Here is a 21,257-nt window from a genome sequence, read left to right as displayed (position 1 = left end):
TTAGCAGGGAGGCCACAGAAAAGGATGCTGCAGTAGTCGAGGCAAGGGATGATGAGGGCATGCACAAGCATTTTAGAAGATTGAGGGTTGAGGAAAGGAGATTCTGGAAATATTTTTGAGTTGGAGAGGAGATGACAGGAGGAGGAAAGAGCTTGGATGTGCAGTTTGAAGGACAGGGCAGAGTTAAGGGTTACTCCGACGCAGCGGACTTCCGGTACAGGAGAAAGCATGATGTCATTAATTGTAATAAGTCAGGTAAGGAAGATCTGTGAGATGGAGGAAAGATGATGAGTTCAGATTTATTCACATTGAGTTTGAGGAAGCGAGAGGAGAAGAAGGAGGATATGGCTGATAGACACTCTGGGATTCTGGACAGCAGAGAGGTAGATATGAGCGTCATCAGTATAAATTTGGTACTGGAATCCATGGGACTTTATGTGTGCCCCAGGCCAAGTGTATAGATTGAGAAGAGTATGGGTCCTAGAACAGAGCCTTGGGGGACTCCAACAGAGAGAGGGTGGGAGGAGCAGGTAGTGTGGGAGTGGGAAACGCTGAATGTGTAGTTGGAAAGGTATGAGATCCAGGATAGGGCGAGGTCTTTGATGCCAAAAGAGGAGAGGATCTGTAGTAGGAGGCAGTGGTCAACTGTGTCGAAAGCAGAGGACAAGTCTAAAAGTAGGAGTATAGAGTATTGTTCGTTAGCTTTGGCTGTAAGTAGATCGTTATTAATTTTGGTCAGGGCTGTCTCAGTGGAGTGATTTGAGATTGTCAAAGAGTAAGTTAGATGAGAGGTGGGAGGAAAGTTCAGCATGGACGTGCTGCTCCAAGAATTTGGAAGCGAATGGGAGCAGCAATATTGGGCGATAGCTAGACATAGCGGTTGAGACGAGGGTTGGCTTTTTAAGGATAGGCGTGATTGTGGCATGTTTGAAAGCAGAAGGGAAGGTACCAGAAGTTAGTGATAGGTTGAAGAGGTGGGTTAGGAATGGGATAAGAGTGGTGAGGTTGGGGAGGAGGTGGGATGGGATGAGGTTGGGTGCACAGGTGGTGAGGTGTGATTTGGAGAGGATACAATTAAACTCCCCTTCAGTGATGTTGGAGAGGGAGGTTATGGGGTTTGGGCATTGGTCTGGTATAGAAAAGGATTGTGGTGGTTAAATAATGAAGACTTGCCTTATTTGGTCAATCTTATTTTTGAAGTGTTTGGCAAAGTCCTCAGCAGAGATGAGGGAGGTTGTAGGGGGCAGTGGTGGGCGGAGGAGGGAGTAAAAAGTTTTGAATAACTGTTTGGGGTTGTATGATAGGGCAGATGCAAGGGTTGTGAAGTAGGCCTGTTTAGCAGAGGTCAGGGCAGATTTGAATGTGAGTTTTGCCTGTTTGAATGCAGTGAAATCGTCTTGCAAATTTGTTTTCTTCCAACGCCGCTCTGCAACCCTGGACACTTGCTGGAGCTTTTTCGTGGTATTATTGTGCCAGGGTTGTTTGTTGATATCTCGCACTCTGCCATGAATGAGGGGCAACCGCGTCAATAGCTGATGCGAGAGTGGCATTGTAGAAAGCAGTGGCACTGTCTGAGTCGTGGAGTGAGGATATGGATGCCAGTGATAGAATAGAGTCAGAGAGCGTGCGGGTGTCTAGTTGTGTGAGGTTTCTGTGGGGATGCGCATGTTGCTGGACATTGATGACAGGTGAGGAGGACAGGGATGATAAAGTGAGTAGATGGTGGTTGGAAAGAGGGAGAGGGGAGGGGTTGAAGTTAGATAGAGAGCAGAGTCGGGTGAAGACCAGGTCTAATGTATCTATGTAGGTGGCTTAGGAGGACCACTGAGCAAGTCCAAAAGATGAAGTAAGGGACAGGAGTTTGGAGGTTGTTGACTGAAGGGTATCAGTAGGGATGTTGAAGTCACCCATGATGATAGTGGGGATGTCAGTGGAAAGAAATTAAAGAAGTTAGGTAGAGAATTGGTCAATAAAGGCAGTGGCAAGGCCCGGAGGTCGGTATATGACAGCCACTTGGAGGTTGGAGGGAGAGTAGATGCAGACAGAGTGGACTTCAAAAGAGGGGAGGATAAGGGAGGGAATAGCTGGGATTTGGTTAAAGCAGTTAGAAATGGGCCATATATAGCGCTCGATACAGTATAATGGGCCCATGTAGGGATCCATACAGAAAAAATAAATAAATACTCACCTCTACCTCCTCCGGTCTCTGCATTCTCCTGTCTTCTGATCCTTTGCACTGCTCAGCATAGAGAGTGCACTATAGAGAAATCATTGTACCCTTTGGCCTGAGACATCACAGACTTCAGGTACAGAGGGAGAATGATGGGAGAAAGAGCGTTTTCCTCTCCCACACACTCCCTGCCCACCACTTTGCCTGTACCTGTTCTATGGACTAAAGAATAAAGGATTTATAATCGTATGCCTGATGAGTGCTGGCTGCTTTTCATATGTATTTCCTTGGATCCAATATTTGATATTTTTAATGTGAGCACCACTAGTAGATGTGATATATGACAAACAGCTCTACTAAAGAGGGCTATTAACACTTCTAAAGCCGCCACATGCTGGGACTGCTGTCTGTTCAGCTTCCTTTGATTTTCATAGTTACATGCACTTTACATGAGGGATATGTAGTACGTCATGGAGCATTAATGAATCTCAAGATTTGGAGCACTTAGTATAAAAATATAAAATTTTATTTCCACAAAGCACATACAATAATGGTAAGCCAGGAAATATTACATGTGGAGAGCTGGGATAAATACAAAGTTTATACATATTCATGATGGATGGGATAGGCAATACAGTGCACATATATGTAGAGCACATACACCATGTTCCAAATTATGCAAATTATATTTTTCTCAGATTTTCCTAAACGGTCGGTGCAAATGACAGTCAGTCTAATAAAAGTCAACACCCCTTAGATTATACATCTAATTTTATTGAAGAAACCTCCCAATGATAACAGTATAATCTCCAAAATGAATAAAAACTCAAAATGCACTGTTCCAAATTATTAGGCACAGTAGAATTTCTAAACATTTGATATGTTTTAAAGACCTGAAAATGCTCATTTGTGGAATTTGCAGCATTAGGAGGTCACATTCACTGAACAAAAAAGCTATTTAACTCCAAAACATCCTAACAGGCCAAGTTACATGTTAACATAGGAACCCTTCTTTGATATCACCTTCATAATTCTTGCATTAATTGAACTTGTGAGTTTTTGGAGAGTTTCTGCTTGTATTTCTTTGCATGAAGTCAGAATAGCCTCCCAGAGCTGCTGTTTTGATGTGAACTGCCTCCCACCCTCATAGATCTTTTGCTTGATGATACTCCAAAGGTTCTCTATAGGGTTGAGGTCAGGTGAAGATGGTGGCCACACCATGAGTTTATCTCCTTTTATGCCCATAGCAGTCAATGACTCAGAGGTATTCTTTGCAGCATGAGATGGTGCATTGTCATGCATGAAGATGATTTTGCTCGTGAAGGCACGTTTCTGCTTTTTAGACCATGGAAGAAAGTTGTCAGTCAGAAACTCTATATACTTTGCAGAGGTCATTTTCACACCTTCAGGAACCTTAAAGGGCCCTACCAGCTGTTTCCCCCTGATTCCGGCCCAAAACATGACTCCTCCACATCCTTGCTGATGTCGCAGCTTTGTTGGGACATGGTGGCCATCCACCAACCATCCACTACTCCATCCATCTGGACCATCCAGGGTTACTCGACACTCATCAGTAAACAAGACTGTTTGGAAATTAGTCTTCAAGTATGTCTGGGCCTACTGCAACCGTTTCTGCTTGTGAACACTGTTTAAGGGTGGACGAATAGTAGGTTTATGCACCACAGCAAGCCTTTGAAGGATTATACACCTTGAGGTTCGAGGGCCTCCAGAGGCACCAGCAGCTTCAAATATCTGTTTGCTGCTTTGTAATGGTATTTTAGCAGCTGCTCTCTTAATCCAATGAATTTGTCTGGCAGAAACCTTCCTCATTATGCCTTTATTTGTATGAACTCTGTCTGTGCTCTGTTTCAGTCACAAATCTCTTCACAGTATGATGATGACTCTTACGTTTTCGTGAAATATCTAATGTTTTCATCCCTTCACCAAGGCATTGCACTGTTTGATGTTTTTCGGTCTCAGAGAGATCCTTTTTCTTTCCCATGTTACTTGAAAACTGTGGCCTGCTTAATAATGTGGAACATCATTTTTAAGTAGTTTTTCTTTAATTAGAATCACCTGGAAAACTAATTATCACATGTGTTTAAGATTGATTTCAGTGATCCATTGAGCCCTGAGACACAATACCATCCACGAGTTTATTTGAAAAACAAAACAATTAAATCTTTATGACACTTAAATCCAATTTGCATAATAATTTGGAACACGGTGTATATGCAATACGTAATGCATCTACATATTCCAATTAGCTAGTGTAAATAGATAAAAAATATTGTGTTTCTCTTAGTTCATGTTCTAAATTGGTTTTGGTGTAAAACAATACATTATATTTTGTTATGTATTATTTTAATTTCTAGACTTGCTGCTTATCTTTTGTCTTATTCCTTGCCATCTCAGATGTCATTTTCAGATGTATTTTTAATAATTCACTACTGACAACAAAGGAGTATTTTTATGTTTTGCTCATAAAATATTATTGATTTGATGTAACATTATACAATGATGGACTGTTGCCATCTCTTGCTTCACTTTTGTTTTACTGCTATTTTGTTAACCCATTTTTCAATAAAATACACTGAGCGAAAAGATGATGAAACCGAGCACAATATACTGTGTACTGCACCTACTCCACTTTTCATGATAGGTAAAGTTGGCTCATTAAAAACATTAAAATATCCACCACTTTTCTACTTAGAAAAGTTTTAAATGAAAGGACTAACCTGGCATTTCCAGACTAGGATCGCATTTAGATGTGCGACAGAAGCTGAAAGCCTTGTCCCTGCCATGCTCCTCATCCATGACTAATAGGTGTCATGTCGGACGCTGTTCAGACCATGTCGTTCGACAGACAGCGGTAATTCCGCTTTTGACCACTATGCGCTCATTGGCGTCGGCTAGATTTTATCTAGCTGGTCCGGGGTTAATTTACCTGGTGCTCGGATTGGAAGCTGGGCCTTGCCCACTGCCTTTAAATAGTTCTCCTGAACATTGGGCGTCGCCGATTATAGCTTCTGTCTTGTGCGTTGTTATCTCGGTCTGGAGTGGTGAGCTAGTAGTTGGAGTATCGTTGCTGGTGGTGTATTTCCCTTTGTCTTATTTACTCCTTCTTATATTTGTATTTATTTTGCCCTGCGCATTTTTAGTGTATTCCTGAGTGACTGCGGCGTGGTGTATATTTTCCATTATCCTTGTCTGTGCTAACTGTGGGTATTGGTGTATAATCTTTTCACTGGGTGGTGGGCGGTGGTTTCAGCCTAGGGTTGAAACAGGAGACAGGGTGAGGGTCGAGGCCTAGACATGCACACCATCAGTGTAAACTCTAGGTAGAGGGTCAGTCAGGATTTCCCTAGTCTGAGGGAAATTGCAGGGGCCCGGGTTATTAGCTCTTGCCCACCTAGTCTTCCCGTGACAATAGGTGTCTCCGGATGTGAGTGTCAAACTAGGGGAGTGGGAAAGGAAAAGCAGCCGATGGTCTGCCTCTTGGACTAGTCACCCGAGAAACATAGTCCTCTTGCGGCTTTTCAAAGTACGTTTCTTTGAAATCTCTCTCCAATTCAAAGTAAACCATATACAGCTACAAATATGCATCCATTAACTGATTCATGGCGAGGGTAGAGGAAAGTACTGCAATGCAGAGGCACCAGGAAAGATCAAAGAGCCCTGACGCATGTGCACTGCAGTACTTTACTCCGCTCTAGTCATGGCAGACAAGTACGCCAGTGCAGGAGTGCGATGTCGGGGAGAATGTGTGGATGTTGTTGGGACGTGTCATTCGCATGAAGCAAGAAGAAGGACAGCATCACAAGACAAAGGGAGGCACCGGACCAGGACCAGCGACAACCCTAAGATCGGACCGCCCCACAGCTGAGTATATAAAATGTCTTTCTCTTCTTTTGCAGGTCTGGTTGGGGGTATATTTACAACATAATGTAATGCTGTATATGAGGGCTGAAAGGTGGAGGCCATATCTCATATCAGTCAAATCTTGTGACAGGTTTCCTTTAAGGTTTCAGCTGTACTTTAAAGGGAATCTATCAGTAGGATGAACCCTCATATGTCATCTATATGAGCATGTCGGTCATAGGAAGCTGAATAAAATTATACCTTGATATCTTCAATTCCATCCACATATTTCGTATATCTAAATACGCTGTTAAGATCTATGGGCTAGACACAGATCCGAATGAAAATCTGCCTCCATGGCTTATTTTAAATAAAAGGGATCATTACTAGTGTTGAGCATTCCAATACCGCAAGTATCGGGTATCGGCTGATACTTGCGGTATCGGAATTCCGACACCAAGATCCAATACTTTTGTGGTATCGGGAATCGGAATCGGAAGTTTCCAGTGTATGGTTCCCAGGGTCTGAAGGAGAGGAAACTCTCCTTCAAGCCCTGGGATCCATATGAATGTGTAAAATAAAGAATTAAAATAAAAAAATATTGATACACTCACCTGTCCGGAGGCCCCTGGACATCACCGCTGGTAACCGGCAGCCTTCTTTGTTTAAAATGAACGCGTTCTGCACCTTCCATGACGTCACGGCTTCTGATTGGTTGCGTGCCGCTCATGTGACCGCCACGCGACCAATCACAAGCCGCGACGTCATCCCTCAGGTCCTAAATTCCCTTCTAGGAATTTAGGACCTGAGGGATGACGTCACGGCTTCTGATTGGTCGCGTGGCGGTCACATGAGCGGCACGCGACCAATCAGAAGCCGTGACGTCATGGAAGGTGCTGAACGCGCTCTTTTTAAGCAAAGAAGGCTGCCGGTTCACAGCGGTAAGGTCCAGGCTGCGTCGGAGAGGTGAGTATATCAATATTTTTTATTTTAATTCTTTATTTTACACATTAATATGGATCCCAGGGCCTGAAGGAGAGTTTCCTCTCCTTCAGACCCTGGGAACCATCAGGGATACCTTCCGATACTTGAGTCCCATTGACTTGTATTGGTATCGGGTATCGGAATCGGATCAGATCCGATACTTTGCCGGTATCGGCCGATACTTTCCGATACCGATACTTTCAAGTATCGGACGGTATCGCTCAACACTAATCATTACCAGTGTGAGACATGTAATGACTGTCTTCTCTCCTAATCTACATGTCTCACACTGGTAACTTCCCCCTTCATTTAAAATAAGCTCTGGAGGCAGATTCTTATGCAGAACAGTATCCGGCCCATCTATTTATATAATTGCCTTGTAATGTTTTCATTTCTTGTTCTATCCAGATGTCACCGCATCCCAGAATTCCAAGCGGAGGAAGTTTACTGACTGCCATGTTGGGACACCCAAGTGATAGGGAATATGGAAACTGCTGCTGGTACCAACCTATTGTGCGGTACCATCAGTGGAACACTGTCGCCCACACACACACATACACAATCTATACGCCGTATGCACCACACACACTCACACACTCACACTCACTCACACTCACACAGCCTCTTGCATAGTACCACAAGCAGAATACCTTCACAAACACACCACTGCCAGGATCAGCCAAATGATTCCCTGGCTGCTGCCATCTTTGTACAGGAGGAGCACATGTGCAGTAGGACCTGACAACCATAATGTGGTGGTGCACCATCTTGGGTGTCAGGTCCGAGCATTCCTACATGAACAGTTTCCTGGAGAGTGGATTGGTCATCGTGGACCAGTTGAATGGCCACCAAGGTCTTCCGATATGACCCCCTTAGACTTTAATCTTTGGGGTCATCTGAAGGCAATTGTCTATGCTGTGAAGATACGAGTTGTGCAGCATCTGAAACAACGGATTCCAGTAGCCTGTGCTACATTTCTTCTGCGGTGTTTCTATTAGTGTGTCAAGAGAAGAGGGATGCATTGACATCCAACACAATGGGCAGCACTTTGAACACATTTTATAAGTGTTCATAAACTTGTCGACAACTCATGAAAGAGTAAAGAACCAAGCACACCATTGCTTTTCTTGTGAAATTCTCAATAAGTTTGATGTGTCACATGACCCTCTTCCCATTGGAAAAAATAAAGTTGGATCCAAAATAGCCGACTTGAAAATGGCCGCCATGGTCACCACTTATCTTGAAAAGTTTTCCCCCTCCCATATACTAATGTGCCACAAACAGAAAGTTGATATCACCAACCATTCCCATTTTATTTAGGTGTATCCATATTAATGGCCCACCCTGTATTAGCAGATAGGCATAAAAAAAAGATGTAAAGCTAAAATGAAAATGTAGCTCCGGGTATATAGAAAATCTAGTGGAGTGCAGGAGTGTGCACAATTGCGGTTTTGTAGGTAGCATTTAAAGCAGATTCTGTTTCTGAACAACAGCACAAAACAGCAGTGGTGGTGTGCGCTGCTCACACTGTGGTTTAGAATACAGAGAGTCTTGCTCTTCTGTACCACTAGGGGGAGCCAGTGCTGCAGAAATATCTTGTACATTGCTGGAGCTCCTACTGGATAAGAGAGCCTGGGAGGCAAAGCTGGCTGTATGCTCTGCTAATGCTTACATGTAAGCAGCCCGCAGCACTCACCACGGCCCGTCAATGCTGCTGTTTAAAAACAAAATATTTTATAAAACATTTAGAAAAATGCCATGTCTACACTATTAGGAGTCTACAAAGCTTGTTTTAGCGCCTTCCATCGGCAGCTGTTTTTTATTTTTATGTTTTCTTTTTCTTCTTCTCTTCTTCGAAGAGCCACACATTTTTTTATTTTTAACACCAACACAGCTAAATTAATGCTTGTTTTTTGCAGGACAATTTGTAGTTTTGAATAACATAATTTATATTACCATACAATGTACTGACAAATGGGAAAAAAAACATATTTGGTGAAATAATGAAAAAAAAAAGAAAAAATTCCGCCATTGTTTTGTTAGGGTTTATATTTATGGCGTTCTCTGTGTGGTAAAAATGACCTGGTAGTGGGATTAGTCAAGTCACTTCAATTTGGGCAATATCAAGCATGTATTCTTTTTGCTGTAGAACTGAAATAAGTGTGAAATTAGTAAAGAAAATAAATTGGTTTGTGAAGCCATTGCTTAGGCTTCGAAGAAGTACCAACATAGCAGGCACGTGGGCATTCAGTAGGATCATCCATTGATACCCAGGGGGCAATGGGTACAGATAAAGAGTTAATCGGCAGGTAAATAGGGTTATGATGCTGCCCAGTCACCTTACTAAGTTAATGAACTTATTTTCTACCTGGAGCTGCCGGCTTTCAGTCATGGAAGCGTGTGCGGAGATGTTACGGTCACTGCTCACTATATTGTGAGGGATGGCTGTGAGCACGCCCCAGAACTTTGATTGACAACACACTATGCACAGATATGTTGCAGAGACAGCTGTCAATCAAAGTGCCGGGACGTGCTTCTCGCCATCACTCTCAGTATAGCGAGCAGTGACTGTAACATCTACGGTACAAACACACCTCTATGACTGAAAGCCGACAGTTCCCGGTAGGAAATAATTTCATTTTCTCACTTTTTAGTAAGGTGGCCAAACAGCATTGTAATAGTAATAATCTGCAGAAAAACCTCATATCTGCAGGTAAATAGCAGTGTCTGAGATGGCAGGTTTCCGTTAGATATGGCTGTCAGAAATTTACAGCAACATTTAAAGGGTTAACAGCAGTGATCAGCGGTGAGCTCCAATCACTGCTGTTAAAGGCACATGTCTGCTGTGTAAGGCTAGGTTCACATTAGCGTTTCTGTGCTCAGCATATCATCTGCATGCGCAAACGAATGGCAAAACGCATGAAAAAGCATGCCTACGCCTGCGCATCATCTTGGGCATGACACAAACAAAAACGCTGCATATGCATCTGTTTGCATTTTTTATGCGCATGGTGGGGGCGGGGACATCATTTTCTGGACATGGGCAGTCTAAAGTAAGCATGCGTATCGAACACATGCATACACATGTCCTTGCGTATCAATGTGTTCCCATAGACCAGTGTTTCCCCAACTCCTGTCCTCAAGACCCCACAACAGGACATGTTTTCAGGATTTCCTTAGCATTGCACCGGTGATAATTTCATCACCTGCTCAAGCATTAACTCCATCGCCTAAGCAATACTAAGGAAATCCTGAAAACATGACTTGTGGGGTCTTGAGGACCGGAGTTGAGAAACACTGCCATAGACAGTAATCCTTTTTTTTCTACGCAATCATCCACAAACAACCGCATGCGATATTTAACACCTCAAAAAATTCAACATGTTGCGAAATGACGCATCTGCATGCGAACGCATGCCAAAGCATGTCCTTGCGTACATTATGTTAAAAATATGTATGCATGACGCATGCGGATGTATGCGGATCATATGCTGCGCACCGAAACGCTAATGTGAACCCGTCCTAACGCAGCCAGCATGGTACAGGCTCAGCTCCTGAGCCCACTCCACACTTCTGGACCTGACATGCATTACGTATTATAGCATATTAATTTTAATTCATTTTTGTAAATACATTTTAGAAATATATATATATATATATATATATATATATATATATATATACTGTACATCGGAACCTCGACCCTTCGAATTGCAAAGGGTGAAATCCACAGTGAATATGCACAGCAGACATTGACAAGTTGTTGATTTTAAAGCCTGAGTGCTGGTCAATTTTCACTGCTGGTTGTATGATGTGGATGTAATTCGCAGCATATTTACTTCCGGTGGACAATGATATATCCTGGTCCTGTGATGGATGCACAGCTACACAGCTCATTGCAAGACGTATCTCTGATAGGTGCATAGTAACTAAGTGTCCTTCACTATGGACAGTGTAAGCCATAAAGATAAACGATGCAGGTTCTTAGTGAATAGCAGCAAGTACAAATCATGAAAACCTTGAGAAATAGAAATAAAAAGTATATTGGAAAATGTAGTACCTATTAAATGTATATAGAAATTGACATATTTATTTTCAGAAGGTATTGTACCCTTTTAAAACAGTGCACGTTATTTTTTGTTATCAGTTTAAGATGAAAAGAGCCTAACGCTAACGGTATACATCCATTTACACTGATATGCTCCGCTTGTGCAGTATATATGATATTTCAAGGGGAGAATAATGTTGGCTGCAATTAGGTTACATTTACCTTTACATGCTACAACTGCAAACTGAACTGAGCGGGTTATTATTATTTCATGGAACAAAAACAACAATCCCCAATGTTTACTGAACCCCTGGAAAGAAAATCTTGTTAAAAATTAAGGAAGAAAAAGTCCAACAAGCGGGTTATGAGTTAAACAATGCTTTAATGTATGGTTTCCATGATCCAGATAGTCAGGTTAATGCAATTTACAAGCCGGATTTTGCATTCTAGGATTTGCTGAGGTAAAGCAGGCACAAGCAGAACTGGGTAAATGCTACAAGCAGTTGTGAATTCATACATTGGGCCTACGCTTCCCTAAGAGATTTTCTACATAGAAATTACATTTAACGATGGAACTTTAATTGTTTGTTCTGCATCGCATTGAATGAAGCAGAAGAGAAGGAAAGAGCTGGAGTAATTAAGAGGTAATGAAATTCCACTGTACCAATGAATAAACAATGCCGAGGATCTGCTGCAATAACTGCGTAACTAAAATATTAATTCTCTTCCAGACATTCCATATAATTTGATTTTGTAAAGTCGGAGCTCTATTTTTTTATGCAAATCCCCAAATCCCCTACTTGCTTATACAAAGCCAGATAATTGCACAAAATGTGATTGCTTGCAGTCACCACTAGTGGGAGCTCAATGCATTTAGAATAAAAAGTAAATCAATCATTTGGATTTAGCTAATGATCTAGGAGCAGAGACCCTGATTCCAGCTACATATTTACTTGGATGCTTGCTCTATTTTTGATAAAATCACTGTTTTATCTGCTGCAGATCTACCAGTTCTCTGAAAGCTGAACTCAGTAAAACCCCACCCACGTCACTGATTGGCAGCATTCTATGTAAGTGTAACACCCCAGGTAACCGGTTGTTACAGTGGCATTGCTTTCCTCACAGGGAGAGTGATGTCTTGCTTGGAAGCGAGGAAGGATCCCTTTAACAGGTATTCAGCACATACAACACCGTTCTGACTTCAGGCCAGAAGGGGGAGCTCTACATCCGACTTCAGGGGAGCTGCTCTCTCTGGTCGGGAAAAGGAGTCAGTTGATAGGCAGTTGCTAGGCAGTTGAGGAGAGTTAGGCAGTTGGTGAGAGGAGAACGAAGAGTGAGGAAGGAAAGCTGGGGCCATGCAGATGAGTGATTCTGCAGCTCCTGGAAAGGAAAAAGAGAGCAGAGCAACTTGTAAAGAGACTGAAAGGAGGAAGGAGCAAAGGCGAAGTGAAGAGCTAGAGAGAGAAGTTGTGACTGAACTTCCTCCACACTGAGCGCAGATACTGGTAGCCGGAAAACCGAGGTTGTGGGGGTAACTTCATGCCCCATGGCAGAAACCGGCAGACAGCTGATTGCAAGTTACCGGTCCACTATTAACACATGAGGACACAGTAGCAAAGGCTACTGTAAAAAGGCTCGAGCTACCTGTCGTACGGTTAGTGTCCTACCTAAAGGGGGACACAGAGAGAAAACCTTGTGTGAGGCCTAAGGCAGCAAGGGACTACAACAACACAGCGCTAGAAGGAAGGCTTCCAACTTCACCTGGTTAGGGGGATTCTGAATTGCTTCCAAGCCGGCCGGACCAAACCAGTACCTGTGATCCGGTACCTGGGACTGTGGCTGCCTGAACCCTTCAGTAAAGAGGTAAAGAGACTGCAACCCTGTGTCCTCTGTTTCTTTCTACTCCACTTACCACCTGTCCCTACTACACCGGGAGCCTTTGGGGACCCAGCTTCACCTGTGAGAAGCCATACCATCCCAGCTGCCATAACATCACCCCAGCGGACCCCTTTAAGCAGCGTTGGTCATCCCTGACCGAATAACACAGGTGGCGTCACAAACTTTTAATAATTTACAAATCCCTTTAAAGACTTTCCCTTTAACATGGGCATCCAGGGCCACGGACCGGGTCACCGCCACCGTGACATGTCCCTTTAAGCATCGGACCCAGTACTGAGTACCCCACGGCCCTGGCGGGCATTCCATACACTGTGTATATGTTAGGTGGTGATCGAAGGTTCCTGTACCCCTCTAAGACCACTGTGTTTTACTGTATTATAATACAATATTTTGTAGCTTGATTGTATGGCCATTAGATGGCAGTGATGTTTTATAGTTTTCCATCATGGCATAGTCCCTGTTAGATTGAACACAGGGTTAACTGTAGGGCCGGCCCTTAAGGGGTAGGAGTTTTGGGGGATCTCTGGATAGTGAGGAATCCAGTAGTTAGTTAACAAAAGAAGAAGAAAGCAGCAGGTATGATGTTAGCAATAGGGAGAATAAGTCAGGTGTATGTGGCAAATACCAGGGATTAGAAACAACGGGGTCAACCTACAGAACAGTTCACCTAGATTGCCAGGTGGCGGGAACAGTATCCTTGACCATGAGCTCCGTTACATTGAGGTTTCAAGGAAACAGAGTTATCCTTAGGGCTGAGCCACTCTCATTAATCTGTATGAAAAGAACTGTGTCTGTGTCCATAATCACTGAAAAAGTGCTGTTGCATGTGAATGATGACCAAGGAAAGTGTGTCACATGCTATTCCCTGTATTTGAGTGTTTCTGGAAGTATCGAGGACTTTGCATTTTACAAACTGGTGTCTCTTTTTCATTCTGAAGACCAAAAGAATTGGCGCCGTGGTAAGAGAATCAGAAACGAGTATAGAGGTCGCCTTCACCTCAACACTGTGCCCCCCACACATATTAAGCACTCAAAGGCCCCCCTATTTCTGTAGCTGCCCGGGTTGCTGACTGTCCATCACTCACTCATGACTATCACCCTGTGACGTGTTACAAATAGGTAAAAAGCTGCCATCCAGTGTTTATGAATATGGAGGACTACCTGGCAGCAGGTTAACTAGTCCTCTAGAGATAATCTCCTGCTGATAAAACAGTGATTTTACCAAAAGTACAGCAAGCCGCCCAGTAAGTGACACATCACTGGAATCAGGGTATCTGCCTCTACATTACGCTGCTCTCAGATTAGGTAACAAAAAGCTAATGACAGATTGGCTTTAGGGTTATTCTCTGTTTTTTAGGGGTAAAATTGCAAAGTTCAGTTAAAAGCAATCAACCATGCAATTTTCTTTCCAGCCTCATTAACGAAGCAATATTTTATTTTCTTGTTTAGGTCTCATTGCGTAAGTTACAGTCTTGAAGCAACAATTGAACATGTGCATTGCTTACAAGCTCTTTCCAATAGCTCACCACATGTACAGTATGCTGCTTAACTCTGCACTTGCAAACTCTGCTTCCGACTGTATCTCTCGGAACTTTAAATGACTGCTATTTTTTTTTAGTTTTTTTTTTTCTTAACCTTTTAGACCACTTTCTTGACAACAGTATCACCCTACCGGATGCCATTGTCAATGCATAATGGTCTAACATTTAATGTTTACAGCAGGTCACAACAGCCAGAGATGCATTTAATGTTTACAGCAGGTCACAACAGCCAGAGATGCTCTGCTATGCACTAAATAAGCTTATCATGAAGGGGTTGAATAATTCTGAGACTGCATTGTGGCATTTTGCGTTGAATTTGGCGAAAACACTTGTCATATTAGTTGTGTTGAGCGATTTATATTGTCCTGTATTGCAAACAGCAGAAGGCTTGTAAATTTTGTGCATAAACCTAATTTGCAACAGAGGTTTAAATAATTGTAATTGTCACTGTAAAAATCCACAGTCTCTAAATAAAACTTAGGAAAGCAGGGCGCAGCAGGTAGCGGAACGAGACAGTTGTAGCAGCTGGATTTCGATTGAACGCCTTGGTGCTCCAGAACAGTGTGTACTAATTGTGCTGAATTTTATTAGGAAGGCCAGGGACACTCGAGGTGCGGTCTGTTAACCGATGTCCTCTGTGTGTTTTATAGAAGTGACGTCTTTGTTAGACTCTGTAACATAACGGACTTTATAATAACATCGTATTTCTTTATGCCCGTGTTTATTGAGCAATGGAATTGAAGCAATTTACTTGAGATATCAATTCTGTTGGGGAATGGCTGTAATTTACACCTTCTACTGTATAACAATGCAGACAGCTAAATGAATTCAACAGAAGCGATCCATGTTTTCCTCCTTAGTGATAAACTTTTCCCAAGGAATAATTTTGCTCAAGCGAGCCAATTACATATAATACTAGAGGCAAAAATCAGGAAGGCTTAATTCTTAAAGGGAACCTGTTAAAAATGATATCTGATGTGCAGGCTGGATATTATAAAGCAGGATGAGAATGATCAAACCGATATAGATTTTTGTGACAAAAAGTTTCAGTAAAGCCTTACATTTTATACATTGAAATCCCTGGTGTTTGTATGTGTATGAGTCCAGTGGGTGGCCCTACTCTGTGATTGGCAGTGTCACTGGTATTACTGTACAGGCAGACATCACTGTCAGTCACTAGTAGAACCGCCCACTGGATTCATAGATCTAGACACCAGGGATTCCAGTGGATAAAATAATAATGAATCTTTTCCAACAAATCTATATATCATTCTGCTCAGCGTAGATCTAAAATTAAATAATTTTATATTGATAAATTATGCAGCTCTTAAAGTGAACCCGAGAGCTGATACATGGTTCCATAGGCAGCAGATATCCGGCACCGGCTGTATGTTCTCAGCCTGGTATGTTTGCCGAGTTTCAGAGAAAACTTACTTCAAAAACTGTTGGAGACTAATCCGACATTCTGGCCCTCGGCCACTTCTTCCAGCCTGCTGCCCTGGATTGACAGATCTCTGCCTATACACACAATTATGTTTCAACCATTCACATGAATGTCCATACATATAATACGTTGACTGCCCAGGTAGAGTTCACACAGATTCAATCTCTCTATTTTTGCTTTCTAAGTTAGGCTCCCAGATGGTGGTTCCAGCTATGCTGATAAGACATGTGGACCTTAGTTGCCATCGTTAAGTGACAACTATAAGTATTGGTTGGGTTCACTTTTGCCTTATTAGATGGTCAATATAATTCTGAACAGCAGCCTAAAGGCACATCCACAGCAGAGGTATGGATGAGTTGGGAGGCCTTCTTATGATAGGTTCACATCTGCTTTAAGGCTCATAGTTTTTTTTAAATGAGCAGAAAACCAAAAATGAAAAACAGACGGATTCATCACATGACAGACGCTAACAGCACATGAAAGACCACAAAGAGTTTTAAGACCTGTTGGTATTTTGTCATGGTGTCCATCATTTTACTGGAAATCAAAGCACTGCATGATTGGCATTTTTTCCTGCAAACCCGACGTTGCCTTGGACACAGAAGAGAACCCAGAACCTATCTGCATTGCTTATTTTTGGATAAGAAGGAATCTCATAAAAGGAGTCAGCAAAATAAGGAGTGGCAAATGTGCAGAAGTGGCACAGACTCTATAACGTCCTACAAATAAAGCCTAATAAAAGAAATAAAACTCAATATGACTTGTTGCAGAGGGACCTCGGATTTGTTGGTTCATCGGTACAGCAGATTTTCCAGCTAAGAATTCTCAGAAACGTGTTGGAAATTATCTGGGTATAATGGAAGAAGACAAAATGTCTAAAGAATTCTTGGACACTTGAATGGCCGTCGCCATTGTAAAATCCATGATACAGTGCAGATGTAGCTTTCTTTACCCAACACATAAACTATACCATGACGCGGAAAGATGTATTGCAGCAGAAAACTGTAACTAAACCTACAGCACAAGCTATTGGACATGACAAGATACAGTTTTCTGCATCAAAATATTTGCTGCATCATAGTATGTGTCATGTTAGGGAATGCTACATCTGTATCACTGTTTGCATATTGCATAGTGATCTATTCAGTAAACTGTATCCATATCTAGTATACATTTACAACTGCTTTAAGGGGTTTGATTGGTTGTGCAGGATGGGTATTTGGCAAAATAAAAAACTGCATCACCCACTAACCTGCCCATGGTTTTGCTCCTCCAGTCAGTGTAATAACATTTTTTCCTGTAAGAATAGTTAAGAGTCAAGTGATCAGATCAAATTATATGGTTTCCTATTACATCCTGCACTTTATAAGTCAGAACTAGTAAGGTATGGAATACCAGTCACCAGGTCCTTGAATGCTTTCTTATATTAACCATATGAATATGTAGACTATATGTGAAGAATCCATGACCTTCCTCTACTCGAACTGTGCTAGTGCCACCATACCGGTCAATACCCTGATAGCAAGATTTTTCGATTAATGGTGGCTAACACAATAAGTAAAGATGGTCAAAACCACCAATTTTAGTGGTCTTATATCAGTATGTAATGTGCATGAGGGTCTCTATTCTCTCCCTCAATGCCAGATACTATCTCAAGTTTATGGCCACCTATAGTCAAGTTCTCCATCTTCACACATCTCATTCTGTAATCCGGTTTTACACTGCGTTCGATCTACATGTCAGTGGCTCCATTGGGTATTAAGTCTGTAGCCTTGGAAAACAGGATTCAGGTGTTTGTACTGATGGGGCCATTGACTGTAAAGATGCACACTAAGACATTTTGCTTGGTTGGACATCATTTTCAGCCATATCTGCATATTTAATGAAGGCTGCTTGCAGCCCACCTCAAATAGACGTACATGGCCAAAAATGGTGCCAAGAGAGCACACAGTAACTCCACCGGCATCATTACAATCAATGGCCCCGTCAGTGCATACACACTAAACCTGCTATCCAAGGTTTTAGATGTGGATCAAAGGTAGTGTGAACCTGGCCTTAAGCTGTGTCCGATAACCTGCCATGGAGAGAGTACTGAAAATTACAGGGTATTCCAAGCCAAGACAGTCATACGCCATAAGTGCATAGTCAAGAGTTCCATTCTTGCTTTACAATTTTAGAAATTGCATAGAATTGCATGCTGTACAGCCACCTGAGGTTGAGCATGAGATTGAGCTTCACTTTATAGAACACCTAACCACATTCTAATACAGGAACTTTAGGCCGAAAGTAATCTTATGGCATGAAAAGAAAACTGAAATGAATGCAATACCTTGTTAAAATACATTTTGCATCACGTCTCAGAAGCTGCCCCTATGCCTGTCCTGTCTGCTTTGTCCAGCTGGACAGCTCAGGTAGATTCCCAGCAGCTTAATAAAAGTGTCATGTTCGTTTCAACCAGAAGGGGGCGAATGTGCATCACGCCTGTTCGATTTTTTCCTAGATGAAGGTAACTATATGTGTATGTAACTTTCCAAGCACTGTGAATGCAATTACAGCGCTCTTAGGTACGCTATCGGATGGAAGTGCTCAACAGTTACTGTACCCTGATCACTATAATAAATCTTCTTCCAAATGGCATGGCATTTTGTAATGCAGGAAGTGTCCAAGCTATTCTTTAAAATTGTCATAAGCATGCTAAAAAGTGAAAGTAATGCTGCAGCAATAATGGCAACGTGTGACCCTTGTGCTCACAGGACCAAAAACATATCTACCACAAACCTACTGGTAAAGGGAACCTGTCACCAGGAAAAACGCTATTAACCTGCAGATACTATTGAGCTACTTCTTGTAGTGTCCTTCTAGTAACACATGGTGGATAGATGCTATTAAAAGTTGTCCACTTCAATATAGTGGGTTAAATTTTGGTGCATTCTACATTTTACTGTTTTTAGGAATTTGTTCCTAAATGCAGGAGAAGGTTTACTAATAATTGTCTATTGCTTTTGAGCAGAGACTTCGCTAAAGTAGTTGCGGTCAATCCTTAGCCCTGGACACTTAAGGTACCTTCACACGAAACGACTTTACAACGAGAACGACAACGATCCGTGACGTTGCAGCGTCCTGGCTAGCGATATCGTTGTGTTTGACACGCAGCAGCGATCTGGATCCTGCTGTGATATCGCTGGTCGTTGAATAAAGTTCAGAACTTTATTTGGTCGTCAGACCGGCGTGTATCGTCAGGTTTGACACCAAAAGCAACGATACCAGCGATGTTTTACGCTGGTAACCAGGGTAAATATCGGGTTACTAAGCGCAGGGCCGCGCTTAGTAACCCGATGTTTACCCTGGCTACCAGCGTAAAAGTAAAAAAAACAAACAGTACATACTCACCTGCGCGTCCCCTGCCGTCCGCTTCCTGCTCTGACTGAGCGCCGGCCCTAAAGTGAAAGTAAAAGCACAGCGGTGACGTCACCGCTCTGCTGTTAGGGCCGGCGCTCAGTCAGTACAGGAAGCGGACACCGGGGGACGCGCAGGTGAGCATGTACTGTTTGTTATTTTTACTTTTACGCTGGTAACCAGGGTATACATCGGGTTACTAAGCGCGGCCCTGCGCTTAGCAACCCAATGTTTACCCTGGTTACCCGGGGACCTCGGCATCGTTGGTCGCTGGAGAGCTGTCTGTGTGACAGCTCTCCAGCGACCAAACAGCGACGCTGCAGCGATCGGCATCGTTGTCGCTGTCGCTGCAGCGTCGCTTCGTTTGAAGGTACCTTTAGATGATCCAAAAAGTCCCTCTGCTATATGAGTTACCTGATACTATCAGACTAGATTACCAGTGAGGGGCTAATTTACTAAGCTAAAGACTCCAGAATACTGCCTCAGTTTCTACCAAAAAACTGTCTAAAGCTATGTGCACACAGACCTTATTTGGGGGAATTTTTAGAGTAGAGACACTCCAAATCCTTCTCCGAGTCTCAAAACTCTTAGAAAAACTTTGAATTTTTGCTCTGAAAACTCAGAAAAAAAGACCCCATGTGCACATAGCCTTAGAGTATGTGCACACTACATCTTTTTCAGGTGGGTCAGCCCCATAACCCTCCTGAAAAATTGCTAAAGAAGCAATAAAAACAATGAACATATGCACAAAAATGTCAAAACAACTCGCTGCGCATATGTTCAGTGTTTTTGAGCTTCTTTTAAAAGCTTCAGGTTTCCAAAGCAACAAAGCTGATAACAATTCTTCAGGCGGCTTCCAAGACGAAAGCTGCTCGCTAATTTATATGATACAAGTAAAATTAAAAAAAAAAACATTGAGAGCAGAAAGAAGCCAAAAGAGACACTTTAATAGAAACATTGCTGGGGTTTTCCTGAAGAGCCTCAAGATTGGAAAACTTGGTGGGTTTGCCCAAGTTGAAAAGATGCTGTGTGCACATATCCTTCTTTGCCTTGCATCAGATGTATTTGTGCTGTTGGCAAGCTTTCTGACATCCTTGATGATCGGATATGGTCTACTAGGCAGAGGTGTGGTTTGATAGAAAAAGGACAAGACTTAAATTGTGCCAAAATGTATTGTAAATTGAAGTAATCCACCTAATAGGTGTGGTAAAACTAGAGTAGACAGTCTGAAAAAGAAGCACATTTATTATGATTCACTTTCATAAATGTCTTATTTTAAGAGTGTCTAAGGCCATGTTCACACGATCCTTTTTTTGATCCTTTTTTTGATCCTTTTTTTTTCAGGTCCTGATTTGGAAAACCCGCAGTGCAAAACTGCACTGCTGATTTTCCTGCAGTTTCTTCTGCAGATTCCTCTGCGGGTTTTCAACAGCACTTTCCTATTGGTGCCTGTTGAAAACAGGAGCTGAATCCGCAGAAAGAAGTGACATGGTACTTCTTTTTTTCTGCAGGCAAATCCTCACGGATTTGCCTGAGAAAAAAAGGATAGTGGGCACAGCGGTTTTTGTTTTCCATAGAGTAACATTGGACTGTACCCTGCATGGAAAAAGGACCTGAAAAAAAAAAGATCAAAAAAGGATCGTGTGAACATAGCCTAAAAGTTTGAACATTTTAATAAATCAGCTTAAGGCCGGCCTCACACTAGCGAGTTTTACGGACGTAAGAGCGCAGAAATTACGTCCGTAAAACTCGCAAAATAAACGGCACAATTATTCTCAATGGGGCTGCTCCTATTAGCCGTATATTACGGTTCAGTATTATACGGCTTTCTACGGCCGTACAAAATCGCAGCATGCTGCGTTTGTCAGCGTATTGCGCAAAAAAATCGCTAATGAAAGTCTATGGGGGCGAGAA

General features: G+C 42.4%; 1 protein-coding gene and 1 long non-coding RNA gene across 5 annotated transcripts in view; one reads left to right on the top strand and one right to left on the bottom strand.

Moving 5' to 3' along the window:
- LOC143806954 (uncharacterized) overlaps positions 1-17,188 on the top strand; it is a 73,596-nt gene extending 56,408 nt beyond the window's left edge. The window contains exons 4-5 of the long non-coding RNA XR_013221602.1: positions 11,514-11,707; positions 14,412-17,188. This is a non-coding gene — a long non-coding RNA (uncharacterized LOC143806954). The remainder of the gene's footprint in view (positions 1-11,513; positions 11,708-14,411) is intronic.
- The window catches only part of ANO3 (anoctamin 3), a 704,489-nt gene that overhangs the window by 239,086 nt on the left and 444,146 nt on the right, over positions 1-21,257 (bottom strand). For 2 of the 4 annotated variants that reach the window (XM_077288029.1, XM_077288030.1), the window contains exon 7: positions 17,200-17,244. The exons of the other annotated variants lie outside the window; for them this stretch is intronic. In XM_077288029.1, coding sequence (XP_077144144.1) covers positions 17,200-17,244 — 45 coding nt within the window. The remainder of the gene's footprint in view (positions 1-17,199; positions 17,245-21,257) is intronic. 4 annotated transcript variants of the gene reach the window in all.

Source organism: Ranitomeya variabilis, chromosome 2, assembly GCF_051348905.1.
Source record: "Ranitomeya variabilis isolate aRanVar5 chromosome 2, aRanVar5.hap1, whole genome shotgun sequence".
In the NCBI taxonomy this organism is placed as follows: domain Eukaryota; kingdom Metazoa; phylum Chordata; class Amphibia; order Anura; family Dendrobatidae; genus Ranitomeya; species Ranitomeya variabilis.
The sequence above is the reverse complement of the archived record's forward strand: the minus strand, read 5'-3'. Positions and strand labels throughout refer to the sequence as shown.